Raw genomic sequence first — 21,244 nt, forward strand, 5'->3', positions numbered from 1 at the left:
TCTTCATACGAGAGGAGTTCCATCTCCTTTATCATCTTGGTTGCTCTTTTTTGAACCTTTTCTAGTGCTGATATATCTTTCTTGAGATAAAGAGGCCAGAATTGAACACAATACTCCAGATGAGTTTGCACCATGGAGTGATACAGGGGCATTATAACATTCTTAGTCTGGTTAACCATCCCTTTTAAATAATTCCTAGCATCCTGATTGCTTTTTTGGCTGCCGCCACACATTGGGTGGAAAATTTCATCGTATTGTCTACGATGATACCCAGATCCTTTTCTTGGGCGCTAGTTCTGCTCAGTCTCTCTTCCCCTTCCCCCATGGAGGAGGTGATCCACTACACAATAGGTCACTTCATCCTCCTATGCTGACTTAAGACCTCACTGTTTATGTGAACAGTGGTTTCATTGTTCCCTCTAGGCAGCACACCTTTTGATATGAGAACGCACAGCCTCATTGCATAGTCAGCACATCAGGACCTCCCATCCTACTCTGCCACCACTGCTACTCTTTCCCAAACCAGCAAACTGATATCCAGCCACCATGGGGCCTTCCTGCATCTACCCTTGGCTGCCAGACCACCCCTCTGATGTCACTTCCTTGTTCCTGGGAAGAGTGGTTAGCCACAGGTAGGTACATGGAAGCTCCCGCAATGGCTGGATTTCAGTTTACTGCCACTGCTATGGGTTCAGGAAAGCAGCAGCAGTGAGGGGGAAGCTAACGCTGGATGCAAGCGACCAGTGGGGAAGCAGACGCTGGATGGAAGGGGGGAGGAGAGAGAGAGGGGCCAGACGCTGGATGTAAGTAGGGAAGAGAGAGAGGGGCCCGACGCTAGATGGAAGTGGGGGGGGAGAGAGGGAGAGAGAGAGAGGGGCCAGATGCTGGGTGGAAGTAGGGAGGAGAGAGAGAGAGGGGCCAGACGCTGGATGGAAGTGGGGAGGAGAGAGAGGGGCCAGATGCTGGGTGGAAGTAGGGAGGAGAGAGAGAGAGGGGCCAGACACTGGGTGGAAGTGGGGAGGAGAGAGAGAGAGAGGGGCCAGACACTGGGTGTAAGTGGGGAGGAGAGAGAGAGAGAGGGGGGGGGGCAGACGCTGGATCTAAGTGGGGAGGAGAGAGGGAATAAATGCTGGATGTAAGTGGGAAGGAAAGAGAGAGGGGGCAGACACTGGATGGAAGGGTGTAGAGAAAGAAGGCACATGCTGGTTGTAAGGAAGGGTTAAAGAAAAAGAGCATGTGCTGGATGGGGGAAGAGGCTAGAGATAGTGAGATACTGGACAGGGTGAGGGAAAGAGGTAGCAAGCTATAGACAGTGAAAAGAAAGAATGATAACTGAATAGTAAGATAGAATTTAATCTAGGTAGAGGCAGAAAATAAACTGAAGAAAACTGAAAGGAAAAAGAGAGAAAAACTACAAAGAAAACAAGAAAAGCAGAAACCAGAGACTGGGACTATAATTGGAAAAAAAAATTCCATTTAAGATAAAAGTAGTGTGGTAGCTGTGTTAATAAACATTAATAAATAAAAACAGAAAATGGAAATGAGGTGTTACCTTTTTATTAGACTAATTATAATACATTTTTTTACAAACTTTCAGAGACCAAAACTACATTCCTCAGGTCAAAAAGCTAATTGAAAAATGTATTTAGTCCAATAATATGGTATCATATTTTCCATTTCTTGTTCTATTTATAAGCTTGTAAAGTAGCGATTGGAATGTCAATTCTAGAAATTTACATCTGCTATCTTTATATTTTACGAAGTACAGGGGGACATAATTCACAGTTTATCTTTCTCTGGTGTTGCACTGTTTGCAGAATCTGGCTTCTTGGCCTCAATTTAAATTTTATTTCTATTTTTAGTTACTTATTCTATTCTGGGTGAGGGTCTGTGTTCTGCAAGTGTGAAAAAGACATGGCTTTCTGTTAGCATTGACTCTGCAGGATTAATCTGCACTAACCTGGCACTAATTTCCCAGTTTTTCAATCAGTGTATTGATGTTCTAGCACCTACTGTAGTGCTGTCTTTTCCCAAGTACATCCTCGTTGTGCGACTTATGGAAGTTATTGCAATTATAGTATGTTACAATTGTTCTGTAGGTCCTGCGTGGCATATGCAGTGTTTTGTATTACTTCAAGTTATGCCTCATATTGGATTTACACAAACCTGTCTCAGTAGTAGCTCATGGCAAGTTACATTCAAGTACAGTAGGTATTTTTCTGTCTCTGGAGGGTAAATTTTGCATCTGAGGCAACAGAGTGACTTGTCCAAGATGCCAAGGAGCATAGGTAGGAATTGAACCCTAGCTTCGCTCTCAGCCTGCTGCTCTAATCATAAGGAACAGCTAATATAGATAATACTTAATGTTTGGTAACTCAGCAGATATTGAAAGACTAGCAGAGCTGAAGCCTAGTGGCCATTTGTCAATCTACTTAAAACACTGACAGGTACATTATGTTTGCCAATAACCTCAAAATTTCTGTTACAGTACTGCTGAACATTACATGGCCAACAGGAAGATGCTGGACTGAAGAGCTAGGGCTGACCGAGAGCCAAATGTTAAAGTAACTGCATATATTTCCAGAATACTGTAAATACTATTCTGTTTGATAAGTTGCATTATTTTGATTTTTGGTACATAATTCCCAAGTGTATACAGTGTGTATAATAACATCAATAACAGAGATACTATTTTATTTATTTTAAAAATTTCTGTACCATTTAAAACTAAACGGTTTACATAATTTACATATATACTTTTGTACTGCTGGGGTAGCTGGAAGATAGTGAAGGTATTTTTTCCTGCTGTATTCAAAAGTGCCCTTGTCTCTCCCCCCTCCCCCCCTTTTTTTTAACACAGTGGTGCTTGTACAAGGGGAGCATTGTTCATTTTTAAGCTGTGCGTAATATCCAGTATCTGAGTAAAATTCAGAGTAGCTATAAAGTATAGGCAAACAAGTAGGAAAAGCATGCAGAGTAAGGAGTGTGTGTGTACATTAATTTTGCTTGCAATGAAAACCTTTTGCTTATGTCAGCTCAGTCCTTAGAATGAACATTGTGCCATTCACTTCCTTCTCTTCTTGCTGTGGGAGTTTAAGACTGGAGGGGAAAAGAGAGTGAACAGCATCTCTGTTGCCCATGAGGAATTGTGCACACTCAAGAATAATATTTAAAGCATATCAGACAAAGGTTTTTTTTTTTCACTTGACACACAAGTATAGAATTTGTGAAGGAAGAAGTAGCAAAAGCGGTTAATGGAGCCGGATCTAAAAAGTATTTAGAAAAATTCCTGGACGAAACATCCATGAACTTGGAAAAAGCTATTGTTTATCCCTGGGTGTAAGCAGTATGGAATCTATCTACCTTTTGAGATCCTACTAGGTAGTTGTGACCTGGAAGTGGATCTTTTAGTCTTCCCAGATTAGAAGATTTGTCCAGGCCTAATTAAACTTACACCCATCATCACACCTACTTGTGTTACACTGATCAGTCAGTATATTCAACAATTGGTGAAAATTACTTTTATCACCTGCCCAAAGTGCCAACTACAACCACTCCTTCAGTATGTTCAGAAAGAGGAACTAACGTGTGTTGAGTTCAGCCCTTATGGCAGGCTTAGAGGGGGTGATCCTAAGCAAACCCAGAGCTGCTTTATGTCTCCATACCTTTCAGAAAAGGCTTCAATCTTCTTCACTTCTTAGTACATGTTTTAGAACTGTCTATTTGGGGTAGCCTATTCTACTGTAGCCTCCTTTGCTGCCTTGTCATATCCTAGATTACCTCCCAGAAACACAGATTCCTTTGTTCTCTGTCAGTGAGGGCTATTATCGGTTTACATGGTCAAAACTCGCGGGGGCGCAGGACTCCTTTGCTCCCACAATGGGCTTTGTTGGCAGGGAGTTCCCAGCATGCGCTGCGCGTTGCCAAGCTCCCGCCGAGGGGAACCATGAAGCCCGTTTCAAGAGCCCGAGGCGCGAGCGGCATTCTCGAGACTAACTCGCGTCTCCCAAGCTGCTGCCGCTGCATTCCTTCCGTGACGGCCCCCCCCTTCCCTCCCTCTTTCCCCCTCAACTTCAAAACCCGCGAAAAGCACCTTGGCATCTGCGCTGCAGCCCTCCCGTCCCTGCAACCCTCGGCGGACAGTCATCACGCGCCGCTCCCGCACCGCCTTTATCAAGGATTTCGCCTTACCTTCCTCTTTCCAAACAAACAGCCAGACAGGAAGTGACGTCAGCCGTCTCCTTGAATGTCCACGGGACGAGGAAGGAGCGATCCCAGAACCCAATGGGAATGAGGCGCGCAGTGCCCGGATGTTGGTCAAAGGAGGCGGGAGCGATGCTGCTCTAGTCAGGTCGGAAAGCCCTCAAAATGAATTGGTCAAGCTAGAAAGAGGCCAATGCGGACTGTTATCTTGTAAGTGGAGTTCGTAAGGTCTTAATGGCCTCTCAAAAGTCCTGATGCGGCAGACTTTCTAAGGGTTTGGTTTTTTTTTTTAGAAAAGTTTATTCTGTGAAAATAGCGTTTCCTAGGGAATACTTTGTAATTATTTTAGGCCTGTTTTACTACTGTTATATTAATTTTGGGCCCAAAAAGGCACTAGGTCTTATTTTTTTTTTTTCATGTACAATGATCATCTCTCCCTTCCTCTCCTCCACCCCAATTCTTCCTATTTCCTTTCTATTCCTCCCTCGTGTAGGGGGGGGGGGGTTTAGGGGGGAGCGCTGCTGCCGGCGACTAGGGCTTATTTTTTTGGGTAGGGCTTATATTAAGACCTACCCCAAAAATCATGCTAGGGTTTATTTTCAGGGTAGGTCTTATTTTGGGGGAAACACGGTAAGTAGCAATAGAGGTTTCTTCCACGTTCGGGAGCGCTAAATTCTCCGCTTATAGAATTCTATGAGCGTCAGAGCAGCGTTGGAGCTTTCAGACCTGGATAAGATAGAAACTAGAGAATGACACGGGGAAAATATTTGTTCCCGTCTCTGCTCTATCCCTGCAAACCATCTGATCTCATCCGCACAAGCTTCAAATAGTTTTATACTGAACTTATTTTATTAAAGTATAAAAAGAATCAGTACTCTGAACAATTGTCATTTTATAAATCAAAGTTCTGGCTGCCGAACTAGAGGAAGAGATCTTCAGCTGGCAGGGCTTTGTTTGTAAATGTTTATCAACAAAACTACAAAACTACTTTATTCTAAAGCAAAAAAAGAGATAAGAAATAGAAATTTTTTTCTACCTTTGTTGTCTAGTTTCTGTTTTCCTTCTCTTCTAGTCATTCTATTCTTACCACCCACTGTCTGCCTCTTCCATATGGCATCTGCTCTGTTTCTATGCCTCTACCAGAAACTGTCCGCCTCTCCCTCCACCCCCCTTCCCATTGGTCTGGCACCCATCTTCTTCCCTCTGCTTCCCTATAGTCTAACATCTCTGTCTTCTTCCCTTCCATCTTTCCTTCCCTCACCCAGGTAGTTTTTAGCATTTCTCTCCTCCTTTCCTCCCCTCAGATCTGGTATCTGTCTCCCCAATCCAGCATGTGCCCTTTTTTCTTTATGCCCTCCTCCCGACTTCCCTTCAGTATCTTCTCACCTCTCTCTCCTACCCACTAATATGCAGCATCTGCTCATCCCTCTCCACTTCCTTCCAGTGTGTTTCCCTCTCTCTCTCCTACCCACTTCCATGCAGCATCTGCTCCTTCCTCCCCCTCTCTCTCCACTTCCAGCATGTTCCTCTCTATGTCCTAACCACTTCCATGCAGCATCTGCTCCCCACGCTCTCCTCCCCATTTCCCTTCAGTGTCTGTTTATTCTCCCCTCCCCCTCTCTCTCCACTTTCGTTCAGCACCCTTTTTGCGGTCCAGCAGCCCCCTCCTGATCACCGTGATCCAGACATCTCCCTCCCTCCTTCCCCTGACCTTCGCTGGTGATTTTCATTTTTTTGTCTCCGAGCAGCCCGAGCCTTTTCTCAAGTTGTGTGTGGCTGCCCTGAAACTTCTTCTCTGACGCAACTTCCTGTTTCCGGTTGCGTTGGAGGAGAAGTTTCTCGCAGCTGCGCGTGACTTGTGAAAAGGCTCATGCTACTCGAAGACAGAAAATTGAAAATCGCCAGCAAAGGGGAAGAGAGGGAGGGAGATGCCCGGACGTGGCGATTGGGAAGGAGGGAGGGGGCAATCGCGAGGTGTGATGAGGCAACGCACGTAAAATACTTAACTGCAGGGACAAGGCCATTCACCGCTCCACGGGGTGATGAATAGCCTTGTCTCCGTATCTGCGGCAACCAGATTTTTTTTCTCTCCCTTTTTGGTGTGTTAGCCGTGGCTAGCCACAGGTAACAGTCACCGTGTCATTCTCTAGTAGAAACCTCTACCGTGGTTTAGTAAAAGGAGGGCAGAGAACCCCTGAATAATGGGTCTCAAGATACCAAAACCACTGAAAAGAATGAAATTACTTTCAATAAAAAGAATAAAATAAGAGCAGATCAGAAAGACTTCTGCATGGTTCGTTTGCAGAAAGAAAAAACTGTAGGGGGCTCTGTATTCCTCTGCTATGTAGGAGAAGCAGAAAACAATGTGTGACTTTCTGCAAGACTTGGTTTGTGAATTCAGAAAAAACATCTATCGTACTGACTTCGGAGTGGATGTAACAGAAAGTTCATTAGTGTCCAGACACAGAACAGTCTCTCCCAATCAGCTGTTGGGATGCACGGCAACCAAGAAGGTTTTTTTTCTTTTATTTTTCTTCTTTTTTCCTCCAAATGCTCAACTGAGCTCCCTAAGTTCAGACATGACCTCCTCCAAGTCGAAACACTACTTAATCTAGTTTGCACAGTTTCTCTCACTCTCGCCGTGCACAGGTGACACACATAGACCAATCAGGATCTGTCCAAAAGGGGCATTGTTGGACACACAGAATAGTGAATAGACTTCTTGAGGATGAATCTTCTGGTCAGACAGCATGTCTTGCCAAGATGATAACAGAACAAGATACAGTTTATAGCGATGCATGCAAAACTTGCACCTATACATTTTCACAGAGCAGGAAGGGCCCAATGGTTGGTGGTTGACCTTGGTTGTGAACACACACAGCTTGTAAATAAGTCAATAATGCTTCTGGAGAGAAAAGATGGATCATGGCTTGAGCTAGGCCTAAAGCCTCCAGAAGAGGGCTACTCCTACTGTTCCACATAGCTACAAAGCAGTCTATTTCACCTTCAACCTAACTAGAATACAATTGGATAGGTTAAACCGGGACACATGAGAGAGACAAAGGAAATGCATAAATAGTAACTTAAGCAATTTACATTTCATATGACTAACAAAATCAGCAACAAGGCAGGACATAACCAGTAATCAACATATTAAAATCATAAGGCCATGGTCAAGAGAACAGCAAAAATGGACCAAAACCATAAGGAAATTATTAAAAAAACCAAAACCTGATAAAATGTTAGTACAATGTCATGCACATGGAAAATCAGAATCGAAACTAAATGCATGACTGTAAAAATATGTGCCAAAGCATAAGTTTTTACTGGAAAATCGAAAGGAAAAATACAGTAGCACAGAAAATCACTTGGGCACAGCCACAACAAAGTCTTGCAGTCTCAAGTCCATTGGAGATGAGCGGTGATGAATAAGACATTGGTTGGAGGACTCTCACATCTAAAAGACAGTTGTCCAGAACAAGATGACCCACAGGATGGAGAAAAGTAGGATGATCAAGGTGATGAGAAGATCAAGACTATAAGCAGCAACAACTTCATGGACATCAGGAGAGTCAACGTAGTAGCCAGCAGCATGCAGGTCAGAACTATCATCTTCAAGTTCAACAGTGTGTGAGAGGGTTGAACATAAGAACCTGATTGATTTCATGAGTAAAGTTGATGTGATATCCATAGAAAATGTCCATAACTTCAAGATCAACCACATATCTGTGTCAAGATAGAACAGAGAAACTCAAGGGAAAAACTTTCTTTCTTTATTGAAATTTTAAGTCATAATATTATACCATAGATATGATATAAATCCCAACTTAACAAAAACTGTTAAGTACAGAAATGGAAGCAGGACATGTTACAGACAAGCTACATTAAAATCTGTGTTTTAAACATGTTACAACTAGTCAAAACGTCAAACTCGTAGCACAAAACCAGCTTAAAATGTTAGCGTAAAAATAGTAGAAAAAGAAAGGGGGAGGGTTTCCCAGTAAGCACCACGCAACAACAATCAGCCAAGTCAAATTTTGAAGGGTTGACACGGACAATAGCCTTAATGCATCAATGGTCTTTACTACAATAAGACTGAATAGGGTCCCATACTTTGAGAAAAGTACTGGTAGAATTGTGTTTTTCAGCTATAACACTCTCATATTTGGTGGTGATACTACTGTATTCCACAATACAACATATTTCACTTTAGATACAGGGAAAAAACTTTCTGAGGAACAATCTGGGATAGGGTAATCAGGAAACCAGGAGTTTCTTGAAGGATGACACCGGGCAGGGGACCTGGCTAAGCCAATTTGGCAACAGCTCCAATCAGCAGGGAAGCTAGGAACAGCAGCTTCACAACTCATTTCTGCATCTAAAAAAGAGAACAGCCTAGGCTTTTGCTGGGTTAATGGCATTCATCACAACAGTATGCTCATTAGGGGCAGTTTACTGGGATGACATGGTTTCAACTGATTAATGTGGACCTACTTAAGGACATCTTCACATTGAACATTTTTCTTTGTGTGAGTTTGGTAAACCACAAGTGAACCTTTTTCCACAATAGGGAATAGGCCATGCCAGCTGGGCAAGAATTTATTCTCTTTGAACTTGTTTTTGCTAAAGTTGTAGAAGAATACCTTGTCACCAATTTGGTATTCCTTTGAGGTAGTCCCTTGATCATAGTAGGCTTTTCTACATTTATCAGCATTTTCCAAAAATATTTTGGCAAAGGCAAATGTACTCTGCAAATGTTAGCATAAATGGGTGACATGGGCAGTAGCAGCAAAGGTTCACATCATTAGTCCTATACAACAAAAGAATTGGTAACATCACCTGCCATCATTTCAAAAGGAGACACCCCCATGGAACAATGGGGTGTGGCACAAATAACCATTAAGACCAATGCATATTCCAATCCTTGCCAGAGGTAGACGTGTACTTCTTCAGGATGATAATGATGATATTGTTTGCTTTTTCTACTTGTCCTGATGATTGAGGGTGGTGAAAAGGGCGAACAGAATGTTAGGAATGATTAAGAAGGGGATCACGAACAGATCGGAGAAGATCATCATGCTGTTGTACCGGGCCATGGTGTGCCCCCTCCTGGAATACTGCATCCAGCACTGGTCACCGTACATGAAGAAGAACACAGTACTACTAGAAAGGGTCCAGAGAAGAGCGACTAAAATGGTTAAGGGGCTTGAGGAGTTGCCGTACAGTGAGAGATTAGAGAAACTGGGCCTCTTCTCCCTTGAAAAGAGGAGACTGAGAGGGGTTATGATCGAAACATTCAAGATAATGAAGGGAATAGACTTAGTAGATAAAGACAGATTGTTCACCTTCTCCAAGGTAGAGCGAAAGAGAGGGCACGCTCTAAAGTTAAAAGGGAATAGATTCCGTACAAACGTAAGGAAGTTCTTCACCCAGAGGGTGGTAGAAAACTGGAACGCTCTTCTGGAGGCTGTTATAGGGGAAAACACCCTCCAGGGATTCAAGACAAAGTTAGACAAGTTCCTGCTTAACCAGAACATACGCAGGTAAGGCTAGTCTCAGGGCACTGGTCTTTGACCTAAGGGCCACGGCAGGAGTGGACTGCTGGGCACGATGGACCACTGGTCTGACCCAGCAGCAGCAATTCTTATGTACAGTTTACTCTTCACTCCAAGCGTCTTCCAAATGTGTTTTATGTCTGTGGTCCTTGGTCTGAGTCCACACACATGGGCAACCCCCACCTACTGAACACATGATTCAGTAGCAAGGTACGAAGCAAAACAAAAAGATCCACCGAGAACAAATTCCACAGGAGAACAGGAGAAACCAAACACAAAGGACAAAAACTGGAATCGATGATTTTGATTCAGTAATATTATTGAAAAGTCTTCACAATAAATGGTGCAGATCAATAGGACAATCCAAAGATACACAGTAAATGTGTTGTGGTATAAGAACATAAGAATTGCCTCTGCCGGGTCAGACCAGGGGTCCATCGCGCCCAGCAGTCCGCTCCCGCGGCGGCCCTCCAGGTCCTTGACCTGTAAGTTCCCTCCACCTGAATTGTTTATGCTCTAATACTTAAGTACCATGTAAAGTACCCCTCTATCTATACCCTGTCATCCCTTTCTCCTTCAAGAAGTCATCCAAGCCCTTTTTGAAACCCTTTATTGTACTTTGTCCTATCACCTCACCTGGAAGCGCATTCCAGGTGTCCACCACCCTCTGAGTGAAGAAGTACTTCCGAGCATTCGTTTTGAATCTGTCTCCTCTGAGTTTTTCTGAGTGCCCTCTTGTTTTTGATGTCCCTACTAGCCTGAAGAATCTGTCCCGCTCTACCTTACCTATACCTTTCATGATTTTATAGGTCTCTATCATGTCCCAAGTCTCCGTTTTTCCAGGGTGAAGAGCCCCAGCCTCTCCAGCCTTTCGGTATAAGCAAGGTTTTCCATGCCCTTAATCATTTTTGTTGCTCTTCTCTGGACCCTCTCGAGCATCACCATATCCTTCTTAAGGTGCGGCGACCAGTATTGGACGCAGTACTCCAGATGCGGGCGCACCATCGCTCGATACAGCAGCAGGATAACTTCCCTCGTTCTGGTGGTGATGCCTTTTTTGATAATACCCAACATTTTGTTCGCCTTTTTTGAGGCCGCTGCACATTGTGCCGCTGGTTTCATCGTTGTGTCCACCAATACCCCCAAGTCTTTTTCAAGGTTGCCTTCCCCCAATACTCTCCCCTCCCATCGTATAGACGAGGATGGAATGTTCACCCTGGCACTTGCATCCAGGCTTAATCTTACTGAGATACTGGAAATGTCTACAACTGAGAATTAAATGCACAACTATGATGGCATTTCTTATTACTGCATCAAATAGGGGCATGATTGAAGTCTGCTTTTGGGATTTTCTTTTTAAAGAAAGATTTCTTCTTAAGGTTCTAAGACTATTTACCCTGATTTTCCTTCTGTTAAACAGTAAGGAATTTATGATGTTCTCCAGCAATGTTGTTAGCTCGGGGTAGTATATTTCTTGAATTCGCCTTGTAGCGCTTTAGAAATTATTAGTATGGATTCGACACAGTCCTTGTTTTGGTCACAAAGACCTTCTGGGGTCCTGTCAGATATAACCACATGCTATAAGCATTCAAAATACTGTGCATGTGAGAGAATTGTGCTGCCAATCTGAGCAGTACAGGCAAAAGGAAATTCATCGATTCCACTGTTTTTGTCCTCAGTAGCAAGGTAGGTTTCTGCTGTACAATTGGTGCAGGTAGGCACTCAGTCCACTTGGTAAACACAAGTAGAATGAACCATAGGGCCAATCCAGCCAATCTGGATGTTGGATCAGTGCATAGTAAGACCCTTCTTCCTCAACGTTGAGGATGGTTGAAAATGACAACAGGTCAAACAACCTTTAGTATACAGCTGCACATTCTGCCGCATGTGGGGCTAGTAGGCCACTTGCTTCAGTGTTTCATAAGTAACCTATGCACAGGGTTCATCATGAGCATGTTATAACATGATGCCTCGATAGGCATGAGGTACAACCCAGTGCACAATACCATGCTTGCTCATTCGAGTAAGCAGGTCCTAATGGATTGAGAATTTATCTTTGAAGGCATAGAGTATCTTAAGTTCTTCATCTTTTCGTCCTTTGGACAAAGGATGCTCCTGAGGATTCTGACTGAAGTTGTAAAACCTTCCAAGGATTGGATCTTTCTGAGCAGTCACAAGATCAAATGGTGTGACTTCACTGCACTACTGCAGCACAAGAGTCTTGGCAACCTGTTTCACCTGGCATCAGGTAACAGCATGCACCAGCAAGGTTGAAACTCTGAGCATTGCCATAACTCTCCTGACAAAGTACCCTTTTTGGCCAGTTGATCCATGAGGTCATTCCCTTGGTGTGACCTTTCACCTTCTTTCAATAGATGCTCATGTCATTGTCTTGTACCAGTTGATCTAAAGCTAGAATCAAGTCTCCATGATGGATAGGTTTTCCTTTGGCGTTTAATACACAGGTGTCAAAGTCGGTCCTCGAGGGCCAGAATCCAGTCGGGTTTTCAGGATTTCCCCAATGAATCTGCATGAGATCTATTTGCATGCACTGCTTTCAACGCATATTCATTGGGGAAATCCAGAAAACCCGACTGGATTCCGGCCCTCGAGGAGGGACTTTGACACCCCTGGTTTAACATGTTGTTCTTCAAAATTGGAAGATGAGAAACAAAATTCTGTTTTACAAAATCTAAATCTGTGCAAATAATCAGTTCCTGAATCCCTTTCTGTATCACCGACTGTACAGCAACCAGAGCTGCAACAATCTCAGCATATTGATTGGTCTTAGAAGCTAATTGATGCTTCAAGGTCTCTGTATGTGTAGTTGGATTCCAGACCATACACACTCCTGCAACCAAATTATGGTCTGATGCTTGATGGAAGGCAAAGCCATCCACATAGACCTTGGGAATATTGGCACAGAGTTTCTCATTATATAAATGATGATGATGAGGTTCCACCTCCTCTGGTGGAACGTCAGGTTCTGGGATACCTCCAAAAGAATTATATTCTGCACACTCGTGCAGATCTGCCATACCTTGAGCTACAGTATTGTGATGTTTCTGAGTATACCTTAGCTCTGAAAGTCATGAAATACCAAAGTCCAAAAGACTATCCGGCTGTTGAAGAATTGACCGTCCTTGAGCCAGTCACTACCCAAGAAACTGATGTCTCCACTATCAGCTTCTCTCTTTGGATGTAACTCCTGAAATATTGAAAAGCCCAAATAGTAGACAGCAGTGCTTTCTCTTATTCTGAATACTTCTTTTTGACATCCTTGAAGCCTCTGCTGGCATGGGCCACAACCTGCTTGTCAGAATCATACTTCTTATATAAGGCAGCACTCATAGAATGGCTGGAGAATCCCAGATCGATGAAGAATTTGCAAACTCCCTCAGGGTACATAAGGCAAGGAAAATGGCTAAGCTGATCCTTTGGGGTCCTGAATATGGGTCTGCACGGGAACGGGGATTGCGGGAATCTCACGGGTTCCACGGGACTCCCGCGGGGATCCCCCCCAGGTCTACGGGACTCCCGCGGGGATCCCCCCCAGGTCTAAGGGACTCCCACGGGGGTGGAACCAGGGTTCCCGAGGCCTGGAAAGAGAATTAGTAGAAGATAGACAAAAGCAGAAACAACCAAGATGATGGAAAAACAAAATGTCCCACCAGCTACAGCAAGGGAGAGGTTCATTTTGAGAGGGGCTATGATCAAATTGGGAGGCCCAGTCCCCTCTCATGGTCATGCCATCAATTGTGTTTAGTACAAAATGAAGTACTTGCTGAGTTTGTTTTGGGGTTTCCAGTTCAGTTTTGGCACATTTTTCTTATGCAACCATTGTCCTGAAAAGTGCCTCTCAATTCTGCTTTAAATGATTTTGATTCTGTATTGGTTGATTCTTTACTCATTGCTGCATTAAAAACCATTTGTGGATCTTGGAAGAACCTCACACAAGTTACCTATGGAACCAGATTTGTTTGATCTACAGATATGAGCTTTATATTGCCAAAAAAAAATCCAACTCTTATTTCTTTTAACAAGAAATGGTCGACCCTACAGTCACATAACCTAATGTCTATTCTAATTCTTTCCGGTGATGTATGCATCTCTTATTTCTGTTTACTGTTATTTGTTTATATTGTATTTTATTGTTGGTTTAAATAAACTAAGACTTAAAAAACAGTTAAAACTGTCAGAAGTAATTGCTGCTTTTTATGGGGACAGGTAACTTTAATGGGGGGACAGAGGGGATTCCTCGTGGGGATGGGTGGGGACAGATGTGGATTCTGGCGTGGATGGGTGGGATTTCTGTCCCATGCAACTCTGTAGTCTTGAACAGGAAGCTGCCATATAGAAACTATGTCCGAGGCACATCTTTCTTCAATTGTGTGACCAGGGGTCTGGTGATCTGTAACCTGTGGCTGGTTATGTGCACAGGAGGTCAGGTCAGAAGAACACTCAGGTAAAGGAAAGTAACAAAGACAAATAGAAAATTCCCCCTTTACCAGTATATTCAGGATTCTGGGATGCTGATCCCCAGAGCTATATGCATAGAGGTAGCCTACTGCTTAGATAAATTCTCTGCCAGCTCCCACAAAGCTATTAACCAAAGAGAGACAAACTCTCCATACTCTCCTTCTGATTCCAACTGCCTTGTGTACGCTGTTTTTCAGATTGAAAAACTCTGAATCTTTTAAAAGCCAATGGTAGCTCTTTGCTCTAAGAGCCAATAGTGCATATGACAATCTCCCCATTGCCATGACATCAGAGGCAATAGAGAAACCTCTAAGACAGTGTTCTTCAACCTTTTTACACCTATGGACCGGCGGAAAAAAAAAAATTATTTTGTGGACCGGCAAACTACTAGGACTGAAATTTAACGCGAGCTCGGTCCTCGCAAACCATCTGATCCCATCCGCACAAGCCTCAGTTATGATTTTATATTGAATGTATTTTATTAAAGTATAAAAAGAAACAATATTCTGTACAATTGTCATTTTATAAATACAAATCATACAGAGCAAGGATCCTGTCTCCTCTCCCCTTCACATATATCCCCTCTACTATCAAGAAAACTGAATAAGCCAAATTATTACAGAATGCTACCCAGAAATATCATGCTAACAGAATACCGCAGTCACACATAGCAGGAATAGGGTTAGGGGAGTGCAACTAGGGCAACTGCCCCCCTGGTCAGAGAGAAACCTAAGTCACTGCCTGGACTTTGCAGTCCCCAGTTATGTCTAACACCAGTTCTAGCAGGATATATATTTCAAATCTGATATATTCTAATCACAAAATAGAAATAAAATTATTTGTTTCTACCTTTTTGTTGGAATTTGTCTCTGGTTTCTGCTTTCATCTTCTTTTCACTCTCTTCCTTCCAGCATCTGCCTTCTCTGTCTCTTCAATCCAGCATCTGCCCCTGCCATCTACTGTCTGACCTCTCCCCCTTCCATATGGTATTTGTCTTCTTTCTATGCCCCTCTCCCCTTTCCATCCAGCCTATGCCCCCTCTCTCCTTTTTACATGATTCATTCCAACTTCACTGCTCTCTTCATTTTTATCTCTCCTACACCAGATCTAGCATCTTTGTCCCTCTCAATTTCTCTGCTGCTGTCTCATAAGAATGTGATGATTTCAGATTTTCTTTTGAAAAACAGAAGTTTGCTGCTTCTGTTTTCCGTCAGTATGTAGCTGTGATGCATGGGGAAGTCTTTCTCCCTTGATACAGCTGTGCCCCTTCTCCCATCCCTCCTGTGTCTCAGCATGTTCCTTCTTCAGCAGGGGGGGGGGAGGCAAAGCATTTGGTTTCTGATTCCACACCATCTCATCTTGATTGGCTGTTATCTGACATCAGGTCCTGCCCTGTGAAATTGCCTATTTATGCCTCATGTGATGATGCAGTACGTCAGATTGATACCCAGTCCTGCCTACTGAGGTCCTTTGTTGGGTCGCACTGCCTCTGAGGAAAGCGGAAGTTGCTTCAGCAGAGGCGGCCGACTCAGCAAAAGCTCCAAGGCTTCCTTTCTGAATCGCTGCGCTTGTAAGTAAGGAGAGCCGCTGGGAGGGGAGAAAGCTCACCGTTATCTCTCTGGGCCAACGCGAACTACAGCTCCTCGATCTTGCCGGTCTTGCGCAGACCGGCAGGAAATTAAAGATGTTGATCTCGCCGGTCCTGCGCGGACCAGCAGGAATTTTCTGCAGACCGGCACCGGTCCGCGGACCAGCGGTTGAAGAACTGTGCTCTAAGAGATTCAATGAACAGGTTAATCCCCTCTTCTCACACTCTTCCCCTGCCACCATTGGATGGGTCCCCACATCCACCTGTAAGGCCAGTGTGGTAAGCACAAGTGCTACCTAGTACAGCAAAGTCGTCCTGACTAACCAGTTGAACATATTTACTCATGAATTCAAGAACTGTCAACAAATCAGCAATGACAGTCTGCAGAAATTTATAGAGACTGATTAGTAGAGGTGCCCAATTTATCATAAACAAGTTATGCAACAGGTTTATGGGTCCTGTCTGAACTGCGTAGCATTACAGTATCATCAGCATAAACAGTAGGCATACTTTCACCATTAGCTGCATTTTCCCTAGTTACACCAATTAAACGTACAGGAACATTAATGTCTGCCAATATTCTCTTGTAAGGACTGTTATCAACTGTGGAACTGTTTAGCCCAGGTAGAAGTTCAAATTCACTGGCTGATTCAGGTAAATTTGGCATTGCTTCTGGCCTGTGTGTAAGAGGTACATGAGGTATGTCATGTGTATGTTGTGTGAGAGAGGGGTCATTAAGATCATCTGCACAGCTAGCATTTCTTTCAGTTACTAGAAACAGAGAAATTTCTCTATGGAATATTTGACCCTTTGGTCCCTTTACACTAGAACACTCTCAGATCCTGCTACTTGAGGAATACACAGAGATATAAATTGTTGTTCCCCTCTTTCAAGGGAAATACATCTGTTTGAAAGCTTAGTCAGTCCTTTGCTTTTAAGTTGGTAGAGACTTGGAATGGACTCCCCGACTCTGTTAGATTGATAGATCAGCTACACTGATTTCGTAAAGTCTTAAAAACTTTGCTGTTTTCAAAGTATTTGAACAGTTTATCTATGGAATCAACTAACTGACAGCATCATAAGATCCATTTTAATCACAGATTAACTAATCTCTTCTTTCATACTAATGCATAGTCTGGCCTTGACCACATGTAAACTGAGTCAAGCTCCTTCGAAAGATGAGCCGGTATTTGTACTGAAGACTAGATTAGATTAAATAAAGGCCAATGGCCCATCCAGTCTGCCCATCCACAGTAACCATTATCTCTTCCTCTCTCTCAGATCCCACATGCCTATCCCAGACTTTCTTGAATTCAGACACAGTCTCTGTCTCCACCATCTCTTCCAGAAGACTGTTCCACACATCTATCACCCTTTCTGTAAAAAAGTATTTTCTTAGATTACTCCTGAGCCTATACATTACATTAGTGATTTCTATTCCACCATTACCTTGCAGGTTCAAGGCGGATAACATATGAATTGTCAGGACATTTAGAGGTACATAAGGAGTAGTCTGGACTTTTTCTAAGTTGCTAAAGTGATGCTTGAGATAGATCTAGCTGTGTTAATTTGGTTTTATGTATTTTTTTGAATACAGTACGCCCCCGAGATTTGCAGGGGTTCCGTTCCAAAAACCCCCGCGAATCTCGAAAAACCGCGAATACAGTTTTTCATGGGGGAGCCTTAAGAGGGCAGCAGGAGAGCAACCAGAGCGCCACGAGTGCAGGAAATCACTTTGATACGCAGCTCCTGATGGATAAGGCCCCACTTAGTGCAGGAAGAGGCGGTCGGAGCGTACCGCAAGTGATTTCCTGCATTCGCGGTACTCCGGTTGCTCTCTCCTGCCTCTCCCTGTCGGCGGTCGCGGTCAGAAAATACCGCGAATGACCGGGACTACCAGGGAATACTGTAGTAGGGTTTTTGTTTCTTTTTTGAAGGTTTTGTAGTCTGTGGTCAAGATCAGTAAGTTGGAGAGTGCCTATGAACTCTTAACTTCATCATATCTCTCTCATTCCAGAGCTTCCTTTCAAATGAAAGAGACTCGATTCACGCGCATTTATATCACTTAGGTATTTAAATGTCTCTATCATATCCTCCCGCCTTTCCTCCAAATTATGCAGATTGAGATCTTTAAGTCTGTCTCCATACGTCTTATGATGAAGACCACGCACCATTTTAGTAGCCTTCCTCTGGCCAGACTCCATCCTTTTTATATCTTTTTGAAGGTGGGGCCTCCAGAATTGTACACAGTATTCTAAATGAGGTCTTGCCAAAGTCTTATACAGGGGCATCAATACCTCCTTTTTCTTACTGGCCAAACCTCTCCCTATGCACCCTAGCAGCCTTCTAGCTTTCGCCATCAACTTTTCATCCTGATGTTTACCTGTCAGTGGGATCTTCAAATAATCAGTCAGGCCCTTGAGGAAAAGATTGTGGTAATCGCCAAACTCAAAGTCGGCAGAAGAAGGAGACATCCCCTGAAAATAGACCTGTTTCAGATGGAAGGCAAATTCATGGGGGCTTTCCTTGGTGTGCAGCGCATATTATATGCAGCTCGTCGTGCTTTGGTGGCGTAAGGATAATGTCCATAGCATTTCTTTAATTGCTGCTCCATAGAAGCCAAATCAGCAGTATCAGCCATGATTGCATGCTCTTGACATTCTTCATGGAAAGTCCACTTGAGCAAAGATCCATTGTTAAACTGTCATGAATGAAGCTGTCAAATCATGAACCGTGGACAAGTGGGCTTCAATAGATTTGCCTTTTCCCAGTAGGAACTGACCTAGTAACTGATGAAAATTCTTCATAATGTGTGTGTATATCAGGTGTTAGAGGAGTTTTCTCATGTGAAAGTTTGCGGGAAGAATTTTTAGAAATAAAATCTATATATTTATCTTGTGGTAGAGGTGTTCCTTCTTGTGGCTGTTGGCGAGAAAAATGCTCCTTGTTATGTTCAAACTGTTTATTAAAGTTACAATAAACATACAAAAGCAGCAGAAACATGTACAGGTCAGAGAAAACAGGGAGAGCTGGAGCAAATGTCAAGAAATTGTCCATCATCGCCTAGCTAAATACAGATATGCTTCTAATATCAGCATAAACAGAGCAAAGAAACACAAGAAAGGCACAGGCGGTACAGCGAGTAGACAACAACTCTCCAAACTCTTCCCTTCCCGCCCAACTCCCTCCCCATCCCCCCCTCCACCCAACCCAACACCCCTCCAAAATAAAATTAAAAAAAAAAAAGGAGATGACGGAGAAAGCAAGAATGTGTACGGCTGATAGCAGAGAACTGCAAGCGCTGACCTATGGAAAGGCATAGACAATATATACAAAGATACCATACAAACAGAGCCCTGTACTCTGATGAGCCCTGAGAAGAAATGCCAGACCTCTCCCCTCCCCATCCCCTAACTAAAATTAGAATAAAGAGAAATAAAGGAATAGGAGGTCTTCGGCCAGGGAGGGGCACCCCAGAGCAACAACGCCCACCGCTCCATCAGGTCAAAGCCTCAGAGTATTAAGAATCGAACTCCGAATTCTAGGAGACAGAGAATAGATATAGGGCCTCCAGACCCGCAGAAAAATCTTGGATTGACGAAAGGAAGCACGCACCCGACCCCTCTCTAGTAACATCAAGGCATGCAGCCGATTGCACCAGGCCCAATACGCAGGAGGGTCAGCTGACACCCACTCGGTCAAGATAATCTTCTTGGCCACCAAGCCCGCCTTCCGCAGGAATAAACTGCCTACACCAGGCAATAAATGAAAAGCCTCAAATTTGTCTAAAAGAAACCCCACTGGTGTAAGAGGAATGGAACAGCCCAACAGAGCCTCCAAAAAGCGGACCACCCTCCTCCAGAAGGACTGAACAATCGGACAACTCCAAAAAGCGTGAAAGAAGGATTTAGGGGCAGCATTACATTTCTCACATTGAGCCGAGTCGGTCAAGGCAGAGCGGAACAGCTGAACCTTTGTGAAGTAAGCCCTATGGAGCACCCGAAACTGACATTCCCGTAGTTCAGTAGAAACAGAAATAGTTGGGATGCGCCGAATAAGACCTCCCACATCCAAGACCGCCGGGAGAAGGCCCAAATCCGGGGCCCACCGTACACACAAAGAGTCCCAAGAGCGAGGCGGGGCCAACAAACAGAGGGCTTTATGCAACACTGAAACTGAAAGCCCCCCATCTGCAAAACTAGCGAAAAATGAGCGAAGTCGGCCGCCCAAACCCAGCTGCAAATCCTCCGCCCTCAAGGAATGAACATAATGGTCTAATTGTAGATATGCAAAAAAGTCAGTTTCCCGAATCCCCGTCCGGAGTCGAAATGCCGGCAAAGAGCAGAGAGTCCCAGCCTCGGTGAGGACATGCTCCAAAGAAGTCATTCCAAGTTGGGCCCAACGCCTAAAGGAAGCCGAAGAAGTACCTGGCAAGAACTGAAGATTCCCCTGCAGAGGCAACTGGTCAGATACCCCCGGCCTCCCTCCTAAATGCAACACCAAAATCTTCCAGATATCACGTAAAGATCCTAACAACAAGCTAGAGCGCAAGGAAGAAGGCACGGAAGACCGAGGCGCATGTAACAGGGAAGATAAATGCCAAGGAGAATAGTACGCCCGTTCATAAGCAAAGCAAGTATAAACGTCCTGGTCCAGAATCCAATCCCCAAGATAACGGAGCAGGCAAGCCTGATTATATTTCTGCAAATCGGGGAGACCCATGCCCCCCCTCGACCAAGACCCAATCAAAAAGCGGAACTGCATCCGCGGTTTTTTCCCATTCCAAAGGAACCGAGAAAGAAGTCTATAAAATGCCCGAAGATCCTTCTGCAATAAACGTATAGGCAATAACTGCAGGACATACAGCCATTTGGGAAATATAATCATATTAAAAAGGTGAATACGACCATGCACCGAAAGGGGAAAAAATCTCCATTGGTCCAGCCGTTGACGAGTATAATCAAAGTGCAGGCGTAAGTTTGTCTGCTTAAGGGAATCAACCGAAGAGGTCAATTGGATTCCTAAGTAACAAAAAGCACCGGTCGCCCAACGCAATGGGAATATCCCCGGCCAGGAATCCCGGACCTCCGGGGAGGTCGGAAGGGCTAGAGACTTGTCTAAATTCAACCGGAAACCGGAAAAATCCCCACACTCAGCTATCGTCATCAAAAGAGCAGGCAAGGTTGTAACCGGATTAGTAAGATGTACAAGGAGATCATCCGCAAAAGCAGAAACCACAAAAGACTCCCGACCAATACGAACCCCACTAATGTCAGGGTTCTGCAACACTTCCCGAATCAACGGATCCAACGTAAGAACAAACAATAAAGGGGACAAAGGACATCCCTGCCGCGTACCTTTCCAAATATCAAAAGACTCAGAAAGGATACCATTCACCTAAAGTGCTGCCGACGGGGAA

The 21,244-nt window shown here is 44.0% G+C and overlaps 2 protein-coding genes across 11 annotated transcripts in view; one reads left to right on the top strand and one right to left on the bottom strand.

Annotated features, from left to right (window-relative positions):
- PAIP2 (poly(A) binding protein interacting protein 2) overlaps positions 1-4,317 on the bottom strand; it is a 35,278-nt gene extending 30,961 nt beyond the window's left edge. For 2 of the 6 annotated variants that reach the window (XM_033927253.1, XM_033927254.1), the window contains exon 1: positions 4,094-4,208. In XM_033927253.1, the coding sequence (XP_033783144.1) occupies positions 4,094-4,101 (8 nt within the window). In that variant the 5' untranslated portion in view covers positions 4,102-4,208. Of the gene's footprint in view, positions 1-3,665; positions 3,975-4,093 lie in introns of those variants that run through there. The other 4 variants (XM_033927255.1, XM_033927258.1, XM_033927257.1 and 1 more) reach the window with 4 other exon arrangements.
- DOCK2 (dedicator of cytokinesis 2) overlaps positions 1-21,244 on the top strand; it is a 601,528-nt gene that overhangs the window by 58,088 nt on the left and 522,196 nt on the right. For 2 of the 5 annotated variants that reach the window (XM_033927251.1, XM_033927246.1), the window contains exon 1: positions 4,177-4,413. The exons of 1 other annotated variant lie outside the window; for it this stretch is intronic. In XM_033927251.1, coding sequence (XP_033783142.1) covers positions 4,311-4,413 — 103 coding nt within the window. In that variant the 5' untranslated portion in view covers positions 4,177-4,310. Of the gene's footprint in view, positions 1-4,153; positions 4,414-21,244 lie in introns of those variants that run through there. 2 more of the 5 variants (XM_033927252.1, XM_033927250.1) reach the window with 2 other exon arrangements.

Source organism: Geotrypetes seraphini, chromosome 18 (genome assembly GCF_902459505.1).
Source record: "Geotrypetes seraphini chromosome 18, aGeoSer1.1, whole genome shotgun sequence".
NCBI lineage: Eukaryota > Metazoa > Chordata > Amphibia > Gymnophiona > Dermophiidae > Geotrypetes > Geotrypetes seraphini.